Source organism: Mus caroli, chromosome 3, assembly GCF_900094665.2.
Source record: "Mus caroli chromosome 3, CAROLI_EIJ_v1.1, whole genome shotgun sequence".
Taxonomy (NCBI): domain Eukaryota; kingdom Metazoa; phylum Chordata; class Mammalia; order Rodentia; family Muridae; genus Mus; species Mus caroli.
In genome coordinates, this window is record NC_034572.1 from 11,039,975 (window position 1) to 11,059,062 (window position 19,088).

Genomic DNA, 19,088 nt, shown 5'->3' on the forward strand with positions numbered 1-19,088 from the left:
CTTTTGGGTCTTTCCATTGTGGAGGACTAGGTTTTACATAACATATACACTCTAGCATTGCAATTTCCTTGAGCCTTAAAATCCTCTCATCAATATTAAGCAAGGAATATCAGGTATCTCTAACTTCTTTTCAGTAGGTGTGCCCTTCAATTCTGTTTTGTAGTTCATTCCAGATATAGTCAAGTTGACAGCCAAGACTAGCCATTACCATGTACATCCTTAAATTCTTTTAATAATGAAAATAAAGACACCAAGAATACAATTCAATATGCACAGCTTTAAAGTTCTGGGATAGCAATACATATGCAGAGGAACAACAAGAAATTCTGAGTTGAAGTTGTCCTTCTAATTGAGTCCTTAGTAGTAGTCTTCAATAGCTGCTCATTAGCACTTATTTTCATTCGGAGCCTCTACAAGAAAAGTGATGGTATATACTTAGGATCCAATGTGGTGGAGGATGAAAAGGAAAACTGTGATGAACCAATTCTGACTGGATACTTCTTTTACCATGTACAAATTATTTTAGTGCTAAAGTGTGCCTGATACAGCTCTCCTTCTACATGGCTGTCTTGAGTGAATAAGATATCTATGTCAACAAAATGACATGCATCATTTCAGTCTAGCTCCTGAATCATGCAGTCTTCTGAGTCTAATCTTCATAATTACAGACAAATCAAAGCAGAAACAGTCATTTTTATGGGCCATATGAAAGCAGTAAATTTTGGACACATAATCTAGATTGATCTTTCTTTTGAACTCCTTGTCTTTCTTTTACTATAATTGACTCAAATAGGAGATCTGAGCCAATATACCTTATCCTATGCCTAGACCTATCACATCTACTGGGACACATTGGACACCTCTATTGATTATGGACTGAACATTTCCATAATATGATAAGACTTTTGCTCTGTGGAGGGTCCCAAAGTCCCCAGAGGACCCTCCCCACCGCAGGCATACTAGCACACCCAGGATCTTGAGATCACTGGTGAGTGAAACAAAACACCTGTTCCAAAAAAAAAACCTGGAGGGTCTTGTGCCAGCAGGGACAGGGACAAAGGAAACCCATTTGACCAGCAGCTGGGGTTCATTCAGGACGGTGCCAGCCCTATGCCATCATGGGCATGAACTCAACAGGCCCTAGCACACCCAGGATCTTGGGATCACTGAGACCCGTCGATGCAGCAAAACACATGGGCAACAGACATAACAGAGCATTTTGGACAGGGTCCCTTTGGGCCTTCATCCTCAGCAAGGAGGTGGAGTTGAGACCCAGAACCCTGGGCACCTTCCCCATCAGAGAGTTGGCCTCCAGGGAGGGCTCAGACCCCAGGACTCAGGAGGTAGATCTGAGCTCCAGACTTCTAGGCACCTTTCCTGCAAGAGGAGAGTTTGCCTGCAGAGAGTGCTCTGACCATTGGGACTCAGGAGATAGTTGAACTCCCAGGAGTGCTGACAGAGACCAACAGAATCACAGGAGGAACAAGCTCCAGCCAGAGACAACTAGGCATCTAATACCAGAGATTACCAGATGGCTAAAGGCAAAAGTAAAAATCTTACTAACAGAAACCAAGACAACTCAGCATCATCAGAGCCCAATACTCCCACCACAGCAATTCCTGGATACCGCAAAACCCCGAAAAAGCAAGATTCGAATTTTAAATCATATCTCATGATGCTGGAAGAAGAATTTAAAAAGGACATTAATAACTCACTTAAAGAAATACAGGAGAACACTGCTAAAGAGTTAGAAGTCCTTAAAAAAATTATAGGAAAATACCACTAAACAGGTAGAAGTCTCTAAAGAGGAAACACAAAATTCCCTTAAAGAATTACAGGAAAACACAACCAACAGGTGATGGAATTGAACAAAATGACACAAGATCTAAAAATGTAAGCAGAAACTATAAAGAAATCATAAAGGGAGACAACTCTGGAGATATAAATCCTAGGATAGAAATCAGGAACCATAGATGTGAGTATCAGCAATAGAATATAAGAAATGTAAGAGAGAATCTCAAATGCAGAAGATTCCATAGAAAACATGGACACTGTAGATTGCTTTCAGCAAGATAGCCATTTTCCCTATATTGATTCTGCCAATCCATGAGCATGGGAGATTTTTCCATCTTCCGAGATCTTCTTTAATTTCTTTCTTCAGAGACATGAAGTTCTTATTATACAGATCTTTCACTTCCTTAGTTAGAGTCACACCAAGGTATTTTATATTATTTGTGACTACTGTGAAAGGTGTTGTTTCCCTACTTTCTTTCTCAGCCAGTTTATCCTTTGTGTAGAGAAAGGTCACTGATTTGTGTGAGGTAATTATATATCCAGCTACAGCACTGAAGCTGTTTATCAGGTTTAGGAGTTCTCTGGTGGAATTTTCAGGTTCACTTATATATACTATCATATAATCTGCAAATAGTGATTTTTTGACTTCCTCATTTTCAATTTGTATCCCCTTGACCTCATTTTGTTGTCAAATTGCTCTGGCTAAGACTTAAAGTTAAACCAATGGGATAGAATTGAAGACCCAGAAATGAACCCACACACCTATGGTCACTTGATCTTTGACAAGGGAGCTAAAAACATCCAGTGGAAAAAAGACAACATTTTCAACAAATGGTGCTGGCACAATTGGCAGTTAGCATGTAGAAGAATGTGAATTGATCCATCTTATCTCCTTGTACTAAGGTCAAGTCTAAATGGATCAAGGAACTCCACATAAAACCGGAGACAGTGAAACTTATAGAGGAGAAAGTGGGGAAAAGCCTCAAAGATATGGGCACAGGGGGAAAATTCCTGAATAGAACAGCAATGGCTAGTGCTGTAAGATCGAGAATTGACAAATGGGACCTCATAAAATTGCAAAGCTTCTGTAAGGCAAAAGACACTTTCAATAAGATAAAAAGGCCACCAACAGATTGGGAAGGGATCTTTACCAATCCTAAATCAGACAGGTGACTAATATCTAAAATATATAAGGAACTCAAGAAGGTGGACTCCAGAAAACCAAATAACCCCATTAANAAATGGGGCTCAGAGCTAAACAAAGAATTCTCAACTGAGGAATATCAAATGGCCGAGAAGCACCTGAGAAAATGTTCAACATCCTTAATCATCAGGGAAATGCAAATCAAAATAACCCTGAGATTCCACCTCATACCAGTCAGATGGCTAAGATCAAAAATTCATTTGACAGTAGATGCTGGCAAGGATGTGGAGAAAGAGGAACACTCCTCCATTGCTGGTGGGATTGCAAGTTGGTACAACCACTCTGGAAATCAGTCTGGAACTTCCTTAGAAAATTGGACATAGTACTACCGGGTGATCCCGCAATACCTCTCCTGGGCATATATTCGGGAGATGTTCCAACTGGTAATAAGAACAAATGCTCCACTATGTTCATAGCAGCCTTATTTATAATAGCCAGAAGCTGGACAGAACACAGATGTCCCTCAACAAAGGAATGGATACAGAAAATGTGGTACATTTATACAATGGAATACTACACAGCTATTAAAAACAATGAATTTATGAAATTCCTAGGCAAATAGATGTATCTGGAGGGTATCTTCCTGAGTGAGGTAACCCAATAACAAAAGAACTCACATGATATGCACTTACTGATAAGTGGATTTTAGCCCAGAAACTTAGGCATATCCAAGATACAAGTTGCAAAACACATGAAACTCAGGAAGAAGGAAGAGCAAAGTGTGGGAAATTCGTCCCTTTTTAGAATTGGGAACAAAACACCCATAGATGGAGATAAAGAGACAAAGTTTGGAGCTGAGACGAAAGGATGGACCATCCAGACACCCACCAAACACGGACACTATTTCATACACAAGCAAGATTTTGCAGAAAGGACCCTGATATAGCTGTCTCTTGTGAGGCTTCAACAGTGCCTAGCAAACACAGAAGTGGATGCTCACAATCAGCTATTGGATGTAACAATGGGCCCCCAATGGAGGAGCTAGAGAAAGTACCCATGGAGCTGAAGGGGTCTGCAACAGTATAGGTAGAGCAACAACATGAACTAACCAGTACCCACAGAGCTAGTGTCTCTAGCTGCATTTTTAGCAGAAGATGGCCTAGTTAGCCGTCACTGGGAAGAGAGGTTCCTAGGTCTTGCAAAGCTTATAGGCTCTGGTACAGGGGAAACACCAGGGCCAAGAAGTGGGAGTGTGTGGGTAGGGGAGCAGAGGGCAGGGGGAAGGTATAGGGGACTTTCAGGATAGCATTTGAAATGTAAATGAAGTGAGTACCTAATAAAAAATTGGAGGAAAAAAAAAGAAAAGAAAACATGAACACAACAACCAAAGAAATGCAAAATTCAAAAAGATTCTAAGTCAAAAGATCCAGGAAATCCAGGAAACAATGAGAAGACCAAACTTAAAGTAATAGGTAGACAGGAGATGAAGATTTTTCAACTTAAAGGGCCAGTAAATATCTTCAACAAAATTATAGAAGAAAACTTCCCTAACCTAAAAAAGAGATGCTCATGAACATTCAAGAAGCCCACAGAATTCCAAATAGACTGGACCAGAAAAGAAATTCCTCCTGACACATAATAATCAGAACAACAAATGCACTAAATAAAGGCAGAATATTAAAAGCAGTAAGGGAAAAAGGTCAAGTAACATATAAAAGCAGATCTATTAGAGTTACACCAAATTTCTCACCAGAGACTATGAAAGCAAGAAGATCTTGGACAGATGTTATACAGACCCTAAAAGAGCACAAATGCCAGCCCAGGCTACTATACCCAGGAAAACTCTCAATTACCACAGATGGAGAAACAAAAGTATTCCGTGACAAAAAGATCTTTACAAAATATCTTTCCATGAATCCAGCCCTTCAAAGATAATAATGTGAAAACTCCAACACAAGAAAGGAAATTACACCGTAGAAAAAGCAAGAAAGTAATCCTTCAACAAACCTAAAAGAAGATAGCCACAAGATCCGAATCCCAACTTTAAGAACAAAAATAACAGAGAAACAATTACTTTTCTTAAATTTCTCTTAACATCAATGGACTCAATTCCCCAATAAAAAGACATAGACTAACAGACTGGCTACACAAACAGGACCCAACATGTTGCTGATTACAGGAAACCCACCTCAGGGACAAAGAAAGACACTGCCTGATCTAAAGCTGTACTATAGAGCAATTGTTATAAAACTACATGGTACTGGTACAGTGCCAGATAGGTAGACCAATGGAATAGAATTGGAGACCCAGAAATGAACCCACACTCCTATGATCACTTGTTCTTTGACAAGGAAGCTAATACCATCCAGTGGAGAATAGACAGCATTTTTAACAAATGGTGCTGGCTCAACTGGCAGTTAACATGAAGAAAAATGTGAATTGACCCATTCTTATCTCCTTGTACGAAGCTCAAGTCTCAGTGGATCAAAGAACTCCACATAAAACCAGAGACACTAAAACGTATAGAGGAGAGTGTGGAGAAAAGCCTTGAAAATATGGGCGCATGGGAAAAATTCCTGAACAGAACTGCAATGGCTTATGCTTTAAGATTGAGAATTCACAAATGGGACCTCATAAAATTGCAAAGCTTCTGTAAGGCAAAAGACACTGTCAATAACACTAAAAGGCCACCAACAGATTGGGAAAGTATCTTTACCATTTCTAAATCAGATAGGGGACTAATATCCAATATATACAAAGATCTCAAGAAGATGGACTCCAGATAATCAAATAACCCCATTAATAAATGGGGTATAGAGCTAAACAAAGAATTCCCAATTGAGGAATCCCAAAGGGCTGAGAAGCACCTGAAAAAAATATTCAACATCCTTAATCATTAGGGAAATGCAAATCAGAACAACCCTCAGATTCCACCTTATATCAGTCAGAATGGTAAGATAAAAAATTCAGGTGACAGCAGATGCTGGTGAGGATGTGGAGAAAGAGAAACCCTCCTCCTCCATTGTTGGTGGGATTGCAAGCTTGCACAACCACTCTGGAAATCAGTTTTGCAGTTGCTCAGAAAATAGTTCTTAGTACTACAGGGGGATCCAGCAATTATTCTCCTGGACACATACCCAGAAGATGTTTCAACTGGTAATAAGGACACATACTCCACAATGTTCATAGCGGCCTTATTTATAATAGCCAGAAGCTGGAAAGAACCCAGATGTCCCTCAACAGAGGAAAGGATACAGAAAATGTGGTACATTTACACCATGGAACACTACTCATCTATTAAAAACAATGAATTTATGAAATTCTTGGGCAAATGGGTATATCTGGAGGATATCATCCTGAGTGAGGTAACCCAATAACAAAAGAACTCACATGACATGCATTCAGTGATAAGCGGATATTAGCCTAGAAACTTAGAATACCCAATATACAATTTGCTAAATACCTGAAAATCAAGAAGAATAAAGACCAAAGTATGGATACTTCGTTCCTCCTTAGAATGGGGAACAAAATATACATGGAAGGACTTACAGAGACAAAGTTTGGAGATGAGATGAAAGGAATGACCATCCAGAGACTGCTCTACCGGGGGATCCATTCCATTATCAGTCACCAAACCCAGACAGTATTGCATATGCCAGCAAGGTATATAACTGTCTCTTGTGAGGCTATGCCAGTGCCTGACAAATACAGAAGTGAATGCTCACAGTCATCTATTGAATGGAACATAGGGCTCCCAATGGAGGAGTTAGAGAAAGTATCCAAGGAGCTGAAGGGGTCTGCAACCCTAAAGGAGGAACAACAATAACTGACCAGTACTCACAGAGCTCATGTCTGTAGCTGCATATGTAGCATAAGATAACCTTGTCAGCCATCAATGGGAGGTGAGGCCCTTGGTCTTCAAAAGATTATATGCTCCAGTATAGGGGAATGCCAGGTCCAGGAAGAAGGAGTGGGGATGGCTATTGAGGAGCAGGGCTGGGGAGTGGTTATTGGGGACTTTCAGGATAGCATTTGAAATGTAAATGAAGAAAATATCTCATAAAAATTGTTATAAAAAAGTCTTTCTTGGAGGTTAGGGTGTCTCAAAGGGTATCATAAGATTCTTGAAGAGGCTTTATATCTTAACATTGTGTCATGAATAGCATGACCCTCCTACTCATCCTACCACTCCCATGTTACTCCATTGATTAATATCCATCTGGTGTTTTTAATATCAATTGTTCCCTATATACTAATCTGGATATTTGAAGCCTGGTTCATAGTTGATGGTGCTCTTTTGAAGATTTAGGTGGTACAGCATAGATAAAGGAAGTATGTCACAGATAGTGAAGTTTGAGAGTAAATGATTTTTACACTTCCAGTTTTTTTTTTCCAATCTGGTTCATGCTTTCTTCTTAGAAATGTGAGCAGTCAGCTCTATTTATTGGCTTCCACTACTTTCCAGAATGATGGATTCATGAGATATTGAAATAGTAAGAGGCCAAATAAACCCTTTCATCTACAAACTATCTTAGGCAAAGTTTTGTCATAGTAACAGAAATTTGACCAATATCTCTCTTTTCCTCATAACTTACATTCAGGCATTTTGCTTCTTATGCATGTAAAAGACTGTGGCAGCAATTAACAGCAGTAGTTTGGATCCAAGGAGCACAGCTGCAGGTATTTTAGCAATACCTGCCGTCTTCAGTTCTGAAAATCAAGGAGTACAATAAACCATTAGAAAAATCACATCAGTGGCCTATACTTGGCCCAGTGGTTGACTCCCAATCCCTACAAAACTCTGCAGAGTTTGAGTGTGTTCTCTTTCACCATTAAATTCAGTAGTTCAACTTAGAAGACTTGGTAAAGAGGGTGTCTACATGTAGAAAAATGAAATTACATGTATATTTATCATCCTGCACAAAACTTAAGTCTAAGTGGATCAAAGACCTCAACATAAAATCGGATACAGTAAATCTCATAGAAAAGAAACTGGAAAATACCCTTGAAAGCATAGGTACTGGAGGCAATTTTCTGAACAAAATACCAATGGCTCAGGCTCTAAGACCAACAATTGATAAATAGGACCTCGTGAAACTGCCTAGGTTCTGTAAGGAAATGGACACTGTCACTAGGACAAAACAGCAGCCTCAATAATGGGGATAGATCTTCAAAAAACTCTACATCTAATAGAGTTGTAATATTCAGTATATATACAGAGAAGTCAAGGAGGTAGCCATTAACAAACCAAACAGCACAATTTAAAAAATGTTTATAAAGCTAAACAGAAAATTCTCAACAGAGGACTCTGGAGTTGCCAACAAACATTTAAAGTAATGTTCAAAATCCTTAGTCATAAGGGAAATGTAAATCAAAACAACTCTGAAGTTCCATCTTACACCTCCAGAATAGCTATGAAAAAAACTCAAGGGATAGCTAGTTCGTTGCTGGTCAGATTGCAAGCTGGTATAATCAGTCTGGAAATCAGTTTGGCAGCTCCTCAAAAAAAATTGGGCATCATACTACTGGAAGATCCAACAATACCTCTCCTGGGCATATACCCAGAAGATGCTCCAGTTTGTAATAAGGACACATGCTCCACTATGTTTATATCAAACTTATTTATAATAGCCAGATGATGGAAAGAAACCAGATGTCCCTCAAGAAAGAATTGATACAAAAAATATGGCATATTTACACAATGCAGTATGACTCAGCTATTAAAAACAATGAATTTATGAATTTCTTAGACAAATGGATGTACCTGGAGGATATCATCCTAAGTAAGGTAACCCAATCACAAAAGAACACACATGATATACACTCAGTGAAAAATGGATATTAATCCCCTAGCTCAGAATACCCAAGATACAATTCACAATACACATGATACTCAAGAAGAAGGAAGACCAAAGTGTAGACACTTTGATCCTTCTTAGAATGGGGAACAAAATACCCATGTAAAGAGTTACAGAGACAAAGTTTGGAGCAGAGACTGAAGGAATGACCATGCAGAGACAGCCCCACCTGGAGATCTATCCCACAAACAACCATCAATTCCAGACACTATTGTGGATGCCACCAAGTGCTTGCTGATGGGAGCCTGATAAAGCTTTTTCCTGAGAGTGTCTGCCAGTGCCTGACAAATACAGAAGTGGATGCTCACAGCCATCCATTGGATGGAGAACTGGTTCCCCAATGAAGGAGCTAGAGAAGGTACCCAAGGAGTTGAAGGGGTTTACAGCCCCATAGGAGGAAAAAAATATGAACTAACCAGTACTCCCAGAACTCCCTGGGACTAAACCACTAATCAAAGAAAACACATGGTGGGACTCATTGTTCTAGCTGCATGCATAGCAGATGGCTTAGTCGGTCATCAATGGAAAGAGAGGCCAGTCCCTTTGTCCTGTGAAGGTTCTATGACCCAGTATAAGAGAATGCCCGGGCTAGAAAGCAGGAATGGGTGGGTTGGTGAACAGGGGAGGAGGGAGGAGATAGGGTTTTTTTTGGAGGGGAAACTAGGAAAGTGGATAAAATTTGAAATGTAAATAAAGGAAATATTTAATAAAAAAAGAATAAAATATATAAAAAACTGAAACAAAATTCTTTAAAAAAAATCAAAGAAAACTTGGGAAAATAAAGCAATTATAGGCCGTGAACATTGCTATCCAGATATCACTCATATATATAAGCTTTCATTTTAGTGCTATTATAACTTTGAATAAACTAGAGCAAAATAAAACAAAAATAAAGACATGGAACAACTAGTCACATCATCATAAGTGATTTTAAAATGCATATTAAACTCACAATGAACTTCACAATAAAATCCTTGGCATGTCCAGTGAAGAAACTAGGATTAAAATTGTTAAGATATAATTAGAATATCTTAGTATGTATATCTGTAGGCACTGAAATACTCAAATTATTGTGTGAAAATATATTCTGTAATATCATGAAAGTAACTATTCACATTTGGAGCAAAATGCATAATTTTAATTTAGATATGAAACTTTGAAATAAGAAACATAAATATGAACTAATCTGGCAACCATTAATGATGGTGACCATCAAAATTTATTAGGACAACTAGGGGTAATACACAGTTTTTAACCAATTTAACGTATATGTAATTTAGTAGTAATGAATTTAACTGAATTTTTACAATTGTAATAACCAGCTATGACACTATGGTTACATAGAAGAAACAATGAAAATGTACATGGGCCTTTACTTTTATCTTAAAAAGATATATAAATCATAAAAAGTAAAATTTAATATCCAAAAAAAAAAAAAGAAAAACCAAGACATCATGAATTTTTCAGGCAATTGGATGGAATTTGAGAATATCATCCCGAGTGAGGTAACCCAGTCCCAAATGGACAGGTATGGTATGTACTCACTTATAAGTGGATATTAGCTATAAAATCCAGATACCATGCTATACTCCATAGACCCAAATAAGCTAAACAATACAGAAGACACTACCGAGGAATCTTGAATCTCAGTTAGAAGGGAGAATAAAATAGTCATAAGAGGCAGATGGAGGGACAGATTTGAGAAGGAGAGGCTTGCTGAGTTGTGTTAGGGCATCAGGATCAGTTGTGAAAAGGATAGGAGAGATGGCTAGATGGCCGTGAAAATTATTGGAAATCTGCAACTGATAGTGGTCAGCAGGTGAGAAGATCTCTATGATGAGACAGAGACCTGAAATAAGGGAAGCATCCAAGAATCAATGGGGTTGACCTTGCTTATTACTCACTACTTTGGGGTTGTGGAATCTGAAGAAGCCACCATCTGTAGCCAGACAGTAAACCCAGTGGAGTGATAGAAGCACCAATCCACCCACAAAACTCCCAATCTAAATTTTTTCCTGTCTCCAAGAAATGCAGAACTGGGAATGGAAAAGAGACTGAGGAAATAGCTATCCAATAAGCTGTCCAGGTTGAGACCCATCCCATGAGCAAGCACCAATTCCTAACCCTACCAATGATACTGTTATGTGTGCAGACAGGAGCATGCTGTCCTCTAAGTGGCTCCACCCAGCAGCTGGCTCAGACACATACAGACACCCGCCAATGAATAGCAGATGGAGTTTTGGTATTCTTATAAAAGAATAAGAATATCATTATTCCTAGTATTAAGTAGGAAACATTGTGGGCCCTGAAAGGGATGGGAACTCCACAGGACAATAATAGTGTCAACTAATCTGGACCCTTGGGGTTCTCAGGGTTTGTGCCACCAATCAAAGAATATAAACTGCTACATTTAGGCCTTCCTGCACATAAGTCACAGATATGCAGCTTGGACTTCTTGTGGGTCCTTAACTACTGCGACAGGGCCTGTACCAAAAGTTGTTGCATTAACATTGGATAACAGTTTTTCTAGCTGCACTGCCTTGTCTGTCCACAGTGGGAGAAGAACTGCATAGCATTTTATAGATTGGACATGCCTTTGTGATAAAGGATTACTAGAGGGACCTCCATTCACTTAGAGGAGAAGGAGATGGGAGAAGGATTGTGAAAGGAAATGACTGCAAGGGGGCAGCAAGTGGGATGTAAAGGGAATCATTTTTAAAAAAATAAATTGATAAGAGTGGTGTGTTGAAGTCTCCCACAACTATTGTGTGAGGTGCAATGTGTGGTTTGAGCTTTACTAAAGTCTCTTTAATGAATGTGGCTGCCCTTGCATTTGGAGCTGTCTCTTGCGAGGCTATACCAGGGCCTACCAAACACAGAAGTGGATGCTCACAGTCAGCTATTGGATGGATCACAGGACCCACAATGGAGGAGCTAGAGAAAGTACCCAAGGAGCTAAAGGGGTCTGCAACCCTATAGGTAGAACAACAATATGAACTAACCAGTACCCCCTGGAGCTCGTGTCTCTAGCTGCATATGTATCAGAAGATGATCTAGTTGGCCATCAATGGAAAGAGAGGCCCATTGGTCTTGCAAACTTTATATGCCTCAGTACAGGGGAACGCCAGGGTCAAGAAGTGGGAGTGGGGGGTGGTGGTGGAGGGAATGGGGGACTTTTGGTAGCATTGGAAATGTAAATGAAGAAAATACCTAATTAAAAAAATAAAAAGTAAAAAAAAAATTAAAAATAGGTGTCTATTTCTCTATTGTCCTCAGGTTAAATCTCCAATTGATAGCACTATATTTTATCAAATAAATTTTACACAAAGTAGATGAACCATCAAATTGAACCTTTTGCAAGGATGTGTTGCGGTAAATATCTCCAACCCAAATATGCTCCAGCAATGAAAACACAACACAGTTAATATGATTACATGCTGTGTGCCTAGATTTGGCAAATCTACCACTACACTACCACCTTCCACAGCTTGTGAGACCCCTTAGAACTTGCAGTTTCTCCAGGCCATTTGCTTCTGCTCCTCTTTTCTCCTTCTCTCCCTCTCACCTCCGGCTTCACCTTCCCTTTTATCTGCCCAATCATCAGCTCTCATTTATTTTACAAAGGTGGCAAGCAGGTTTATAGGAAATCACCTGAGTGCTGACTTATTCCTTGTTTTCAGCCACTCACAGGAGAATGGAATTAACATCAAATATAATTAGCTCCAGGGCTATCAAAAACAAGGATGGTTGGATCTTTAGAACTTGAATAAATTCTGGCAGGTTGCAGACCCAGAACAAATTATTTTCTATCATATTTATGACTCTTAATAGCCATATATTATCCTCCTTTGTCCCTGACCAATCAGCTTTGTGGTGAAACAGCAATTTAGGTGAATTATCTGGAATGTACTTGCAGAAATTTTTCTTTGGAATGTATTAACTTAGCAGATTACTAATGTCAACCAACCCAGATATTTAGGACTTAAATATCTACCAGATTTTTCTATGTGATAACCAACCTCTTCCATGTTTTTACCAATTAATTTAAAAAGAGTATTGATTAATAGCTCTCTTTCTTCTATTACTACACACAAAAAAAAAAAATAAACTACTTCCACAGTGGGCTTTTATGTGATCCAAATCTGTGTTACTGTTTCATGGTCACTGATAGTTGAATTTATCATGAAACACTTCTTGTCTTCTTTGAAGAGAGAGTTGTGAATCTCTGTCAACTGTTAAATTCTTGATTTTCAGAATCCTGTGGGTCAGGGACTATAGTTCCCACTATGCTAGGAGAACTGATCCCTAGGGAGAGTTACAAGGTTAGTGTGATCCAGAAATGCTTCTACTTGGTAGTATTTTGGATGATCCCTGAGAGATTGTCCTTAGACCAAGAGGTTTTCAGTCTCTCAAGTACTCAGGGAAAGCTGTGAACAGGGCATACACATGAAAAAGGACAGTAAATGGAAAGGAAGAGAGTTGACAGGCTGCCTTATTTAGATATAAGCATCCTGGAAAATTTCAGATTTGGGGGAATAAAAGAATCCTAGTGACGTATAAAACAGCCTGATGGAAATGCTTGCTGGAAAACATGCAAGAAAAAGATGAAAATTGTATACATAAGAATGCAAGAGTAAAGATTTCATGATTTAGAATCTCAACTATCATGTAGTCCATGTCCACCCTAGTATAGATGCCATCTAAAATCTTTCTGTTGCTCATGAAAATCTAATTTTAGTTTTGAAGTCAATCAAAGATTAAAATTTGTTTTTAAGAATAGAAACAGGATGGTTGTATAGTTCATTGGGTGCAGTGTTTTCACAACATATTAGAGGCCCTCTGCTCAAACCCAACAAGCCACACCCAACAATACACATAATTTGGATTATAATCCTAATACCTGGCGTATGGAATATAGAAGGCCAGAGGTATGATTTCTTACTTGCCCAAGTTCATAGAACAGCATCTGATAGTTGTAAATGTTAACTTGACACAACCTACAATTACCTAGTAAGAACATTGCAGTTAAGGACTTGGTAAAATTGTGTTAGCCTGTTGGTAGGTCTGTGGAGGATTGTCTTGATTGTTAACTGATATGGTAAAATCACTCTTAATGTAACTACCTTCATTTCATTAGACTCTGTGCCCCACACTGCATAAAATCAGTGAAGAAATGTAGGTGAGCATCAGGCAGCAAACAGAAATTTTGGGTGTATTTTTTCTCAATGCTCTTGACTGTAGATTGGATGTATGAATTCCTGCCTTACTTTCCATATATAACTTGCAATTGTAATTTAAACAAAACCTTTCATCTCTTGTGTTTCTTGTGGTCAGGATATTTTATCACAGTAACAGACATGAAACTATATCCTTGTCTGAAATGACAGACAAGCATGTTCAAATTATCTTGATGGGCCCATAAGAAGAAGCAGACACCCAACTTTATGTATCAGAATTATAATATAAATTCTATTGCCTCCTCCCTCCTTTTCACTCTGAAATAATTCTCAGAATCCATCCCATTTCTCTGAGTAGTAGTAATGTCTTTTGAGGTTCCTGCACTGTGATCACCTTTTTATCTTGGTTAGACTATCTGTTTAATACATCTGTTGTTATCCACAGTCGTCCAGAATAATCTTGTTTTCTATATCTACCATACAGAACATTCCTCAGATTTTCTCCAGTTATTGTGTTCTGGAGAGTATCTTTAAATAGAAGAATATATATTCTAATTTTTAGTTCAGTTCTGACTACTGATATAGTGGCGTTTATGATCACAAAACCAATGGCTACACTGGGTATGATTGTTTATATTAAACTAAAATGCAATAGCTACACAAAGAATGGTAATTCTTTTGCATCAAACACTGAAATGGATGCCTCCCACCTCAAGGAAACAAAGAAGGTCAAGCTAAAACAGGAGTTAACAGAATGCAGAAGATAATATCTTTAGAGTAGCAACAAAGTCTAAAGAATAAAAAATTCACATCAACAGAATAGAATTTATAGCTTGAGATCAAGGAAGGAAAGTTAACCTTAAGTTGTGCTAACTAAAGAAATGTTCAACATCCTTAGTCATCATGGAAATGCAAATCAAAATGATCCTAAGATTTTATCTCACACCAGTCAGAATGGCTAAGTTGAAAAACTCACATGAAAGCAGATGCTGGTGACGATGAAAAAGGGGGAAACTCCTGTATTGTTGGTGGGATTGTAAGCTGGTACAAACATTCTGGAAATCAGTCTGGCAGTTCCTCAGAAAATTGGAAATAGTTCTACCTGAGGACCAAGCTATACACTCCTGGGCATATATATATATCTGCTAATATAATATATCTGACTAATATATATTATTATATAATATATTATTATATAATATATTATTATATTAATATATATTATTATACAGTATATATTATAATATAATATATCTGACTAATATATACATATATTAGTCAAAAGCTGGAAACAACCTAGATGTCTTTCAACAGAAGAATGGATACAGAAAATGTGGTACATTTACACAAGGGAATACTACTCAACTATTAAAAACAATAACTTCATGAAATTCTCAGGCAAATGCATGGAACTTGAAATATCATCCTGAGTGAGGTAACCCAATCACAAAAGAAGATACATGGTATGAACTCACTGATAAATGCATACTAGACAAAAATCTTAGAACACTCAAGATACAACTCACAGACCACATGAAGCTTAACCCAGACAATACTGCAGATGGCAATAAGTGCTTGCTGACAGGAGCCTGATATTGCTGTCTCTTGTGAGGCTTTACCAGAGCCTGACAAATGCAGAGGCAGATGCTCACAGCCAACCATCGGACTGAGCACAGGGTCACCAATGGAGGCGTTAGAGAAAGGACTGAAGGAGCTGAAGTGGTTTAAAACTGCACTGAAAGAACAACATAAACCAACCAGACCCCACCAGAGCTCCCAGAGACTGAACTACCAACCAAAGAGTACACATGGAGGGACTCATGGTTCCAGCCTCATTTGTAGCAGAGGATGGCCTTGTTGAGCATCAATGGGAGGAGAGACCCTTGGTCCTATGAAGGCTGAATGCACCAGTGTAGGGGTATGTCAGGGCGGGGAGGCAGGAGTGTATGGGAGAGTGGGGGAACACCGTCATAGAAGCAGAGGAACAGGGAATGGGATAGTGGGTTTTGGGGAAGGGAACTGGAAAAGAAGATAATATTTGAAATGTAAATAAAGAAAACATCCAATAAAATGCATAAATAAAAAAAATAAATGTCAATAAAATCTTTTGACAAATTCTAGTGCAGAAGTTTAAAAATTCAGAAAAATGCAAAAAATTCTTCAGAAGTACCACATTAAACAATACACCCGATATTGTATGAGTAATATGACTTCTTATAAACCTTAAGGGAAATTGATTTCAGAAATAAAATGGATAACATTCTCCATGAAATATTACATTCAACAATATACCCATTATCAGATGACTGATATGACTTTTTAGAAACATTAAGGAAAAATTGATTTCATCCTTTTAACACATAGAAATAGATTTTTTTGAGGTCTAAAGAGACTAACAGGAAAAGCTGATGAGAATTTAAGGAAGAAAAAAAACCCTAATTTTGGTGTGCAAAATAGAGTATAAAAATAATTTGAGACAAATTTCAAAATAGAGTCAATTTCAGATCATTTTTTGGAACTACAGTTAATTTTATTGAATGTATATTTTGAATAAAAACATCATGATTTACTTGAGCACCCACCGTGGACTATATTTGCACTGTATGAGCACACATGACAGAGGCACCAGAGGGGTCTGTTATATAGCTTGGATAGAGCTCTCAATCTCAGGATTGATGCTTTCTAACCCTTACATTTTTAACTGGCATATTCATAGATAATTAGGCGACCCAGTGTTTATCCAGCCAATGAGCTCACAGCAAGTGGTGTATGCCAAGGAACATAAGTTTTTCAAAAGTTGCTGGAGTTGAGGATCTTTTTTGTTGTTTTAAGAGAAGGAAAAAGATATTCACATAAATGGGTCCCAATCTAATGCAAACTAACTGCTAGCATCGTATCAAGTTGAAAAGAAATAGTTTACTAGCAAGTTTTCCTTATACCCTAGTGATAGCAGTGCTCCAAAGGACATTTGATTTTCCTTTATTTCATTAGTCCAGATCACATGTTGTGTGTGTGTGTGTGTGTGTACAAACAGGTTGTCAGGTGACCCGTTGAAATTTCACTCCATTAGGACACTATATTTAGGAAATATCTAAAATGTAATGGAGTCAGTAAAGATATGGTAAAGGAAACACATGAACATAAGGATGTTCACAAATGTTAGGTAAAACAGGGAAGGGGCAAGATACTGGAATTTGATGATACCTTCCGTTCTTAATTATTTAATCTATTAGTGGAAAGATACGTGAGATGTGTGAGAAGTTGAGAATGAAATATGAGTTAACATTTTACTTTGTAGTTGTCAGGATAATGCTACAATAATCATGAATGTTACCTTTTACATAAAAAAATGAAGCCCAATTTACATTTAGACATAAAGGTGGGGTGAAGACCTCACCAGACATGGTAGCAGTACCTTTCACCCTCTGATGTTCAGTGACCACCACAGTATGGGTTTCAATGACTTCTGCCTGTCCATCATGCTCAACCTGGCATGTCACTACCATATTCTCCTCAAGGGCAGATATGTTCACCAAGAGCCAGCTGATCCAGTTGTAAGTTCCATCCTTGTTTACCATATGTGTAAAAGGTACTTCTCTCCGGGATATATTTCCATTCTCTAACCAGTTCACCTGAAACCTTGGAGGATAGAGCTTCTGTATTTGGCAGGTGACAATTATCACATTCCATACCATTGTTGGCTGCTGGCTGATCTCCAGGGTGGGTGGAACTGAAAAGTACAGAAAGAACCTGAGATAGATGGAACCTAGGCACAGACATTCTCCAAAGAAGAGCTGAATGTTAAGGATCCACCTCTGTTGCAAATGCATCGTATATACAGAATGTGTGTTTTGTTCAGAGGAAGGCCAACGTAAGTACAGCTCCTCTCACACAGGCATTCAGGCTGTGGTGGGGTGAGGCTATGAAGCGGTAACATTTATAAGAAGAATTATTGGGTACACTAGGAAAAACGAAATGCCTAAAAGTTCTGTGCATGGTGTATGCGGTTCATAATTTGTATAGGTTTAATTTCTTCTGTTAAAAATAAATACAACTCCTTTTATGTAGTGATCGTACCCTGTGACCACCACCAACCCCCATCCATCTAGGTAGTATATAAAAGTGCTTGCTAGGAATTATGAACAAACAATGCTGACCAGGTATGCTACTGAGCTAGGATTCAGAAACCTCTACCTTGAATGATCTCAGAGATGGGAGCAATCCCTCTGAGAGGGGCTCGATCTAAAGAGACATGGGCCACTTCACAGATGATATGAGAGCGGACATCCCTCGGTTCCAACACCACCTGGACTGTGCTGGAAACTCTATAGGAGGCACTTGTTTCTTCGAGTTCCACAGAAGTTTCCAAGGGAGAGATCTCATTTCCATTTTTGAACCACTTCAGCGTGAGGTTCCGCGGAAAGAATCCATGGGATCTGCATGTAAAGGTCACTGTCTGCTGAGGGACAGCTCTGGCTGCAGGACCCGAGACCATAGGTAAAGATGGTTTAGCTATAAAGCAGCATATAAACAAAGATGTGATTTTGATAGCCACTACTGATGACATAACATTGTGAAGAACCTTCCTAGATATTATCCATTAATTATTAAACGTTGTTGTTTACTGTCAGGATTGTTGTTACCAGGCAACTAGGAACCTGCTGGTCTCCCATGTCATACCTGTGTCCAAGCAGCAGACATTAAGTCTTCATCCTCAATGTTTTCCCCCAGGTTTGTCCAGATCCTTCTGTGCTATACAATATTCTGTGTCTCCAGAGGATAAGAAATATACCAAGGAAAAAACAAGGAAGGGCAAACCCAGGTGCAATTCTAGGTCTCAGGCCAAGGAAGGTAATTACAAATGTATATCAAATTTCATAACACTTATTCCTGCTGGCCTCATGAATCCTCTACAAACTAAGGTAAATGTTCCTAGATTTACAATTATTGTAAGCTAGAAAATTACACATATAATAGTATTGCCACAAAGCTGGAAGCCTTCCTCATTCCCTCTAATTATTTTTATTTTTTTCCCTTCCTTCCTTCCTTCCTTCCTTCCTTCCTTCCTTCCTTCCTTCCTTCCTTCCTTCCTTCCTTCTTCTCTCCTTCCTCCCT

General features: G+C 38.5%; 1 protein-coding gene across 3 annotated transcripts in view; it reads right to left on the reverse strand.

Moving 5' to 3' along the window:
- Nucleotides 1-204: 204 nt before the first annotated feature.
- The window catches only part of LOC110291150 (signal-regulatory protein beta-1-like), a 50,101-nt gene continuing 31,217 nt past the window's right edge, over nucleotides 205-19,088 (reverse strand). The window contains exons 3-6 of one of the 3 annotated variants that reach the window (XM_021158122.1): nucleotides 18,168-18,485; nucleotides 17,389-17,703; nucleotides 7,534-7,648; nucleotides 207-410 (exon numbers count right to left, since the gene is read on the reverse strand). In XM_021158122.1, the coding sequence (XP_021013781.1) occupies nucleotides 7,536-7,648; nucleotides 17,389-17,703; nucleotides 18,168-18,485 (746 nt within the window). In that variant the 3' untranslated portion in view covers nucleotides 207-410; nucleotides 7,534-7,535. Of the gene's footprint in view, nucleotides 411-7,533; nucleotides 7,649-17,370; nucleotides 17,704-18,167; nucleotides 18,486-19,088 lie in introns of all 3 variants that reach the window. The other 2 variants (XM_021158121.1, XM_021158123.1) reach the window with 2 other exon arrangements.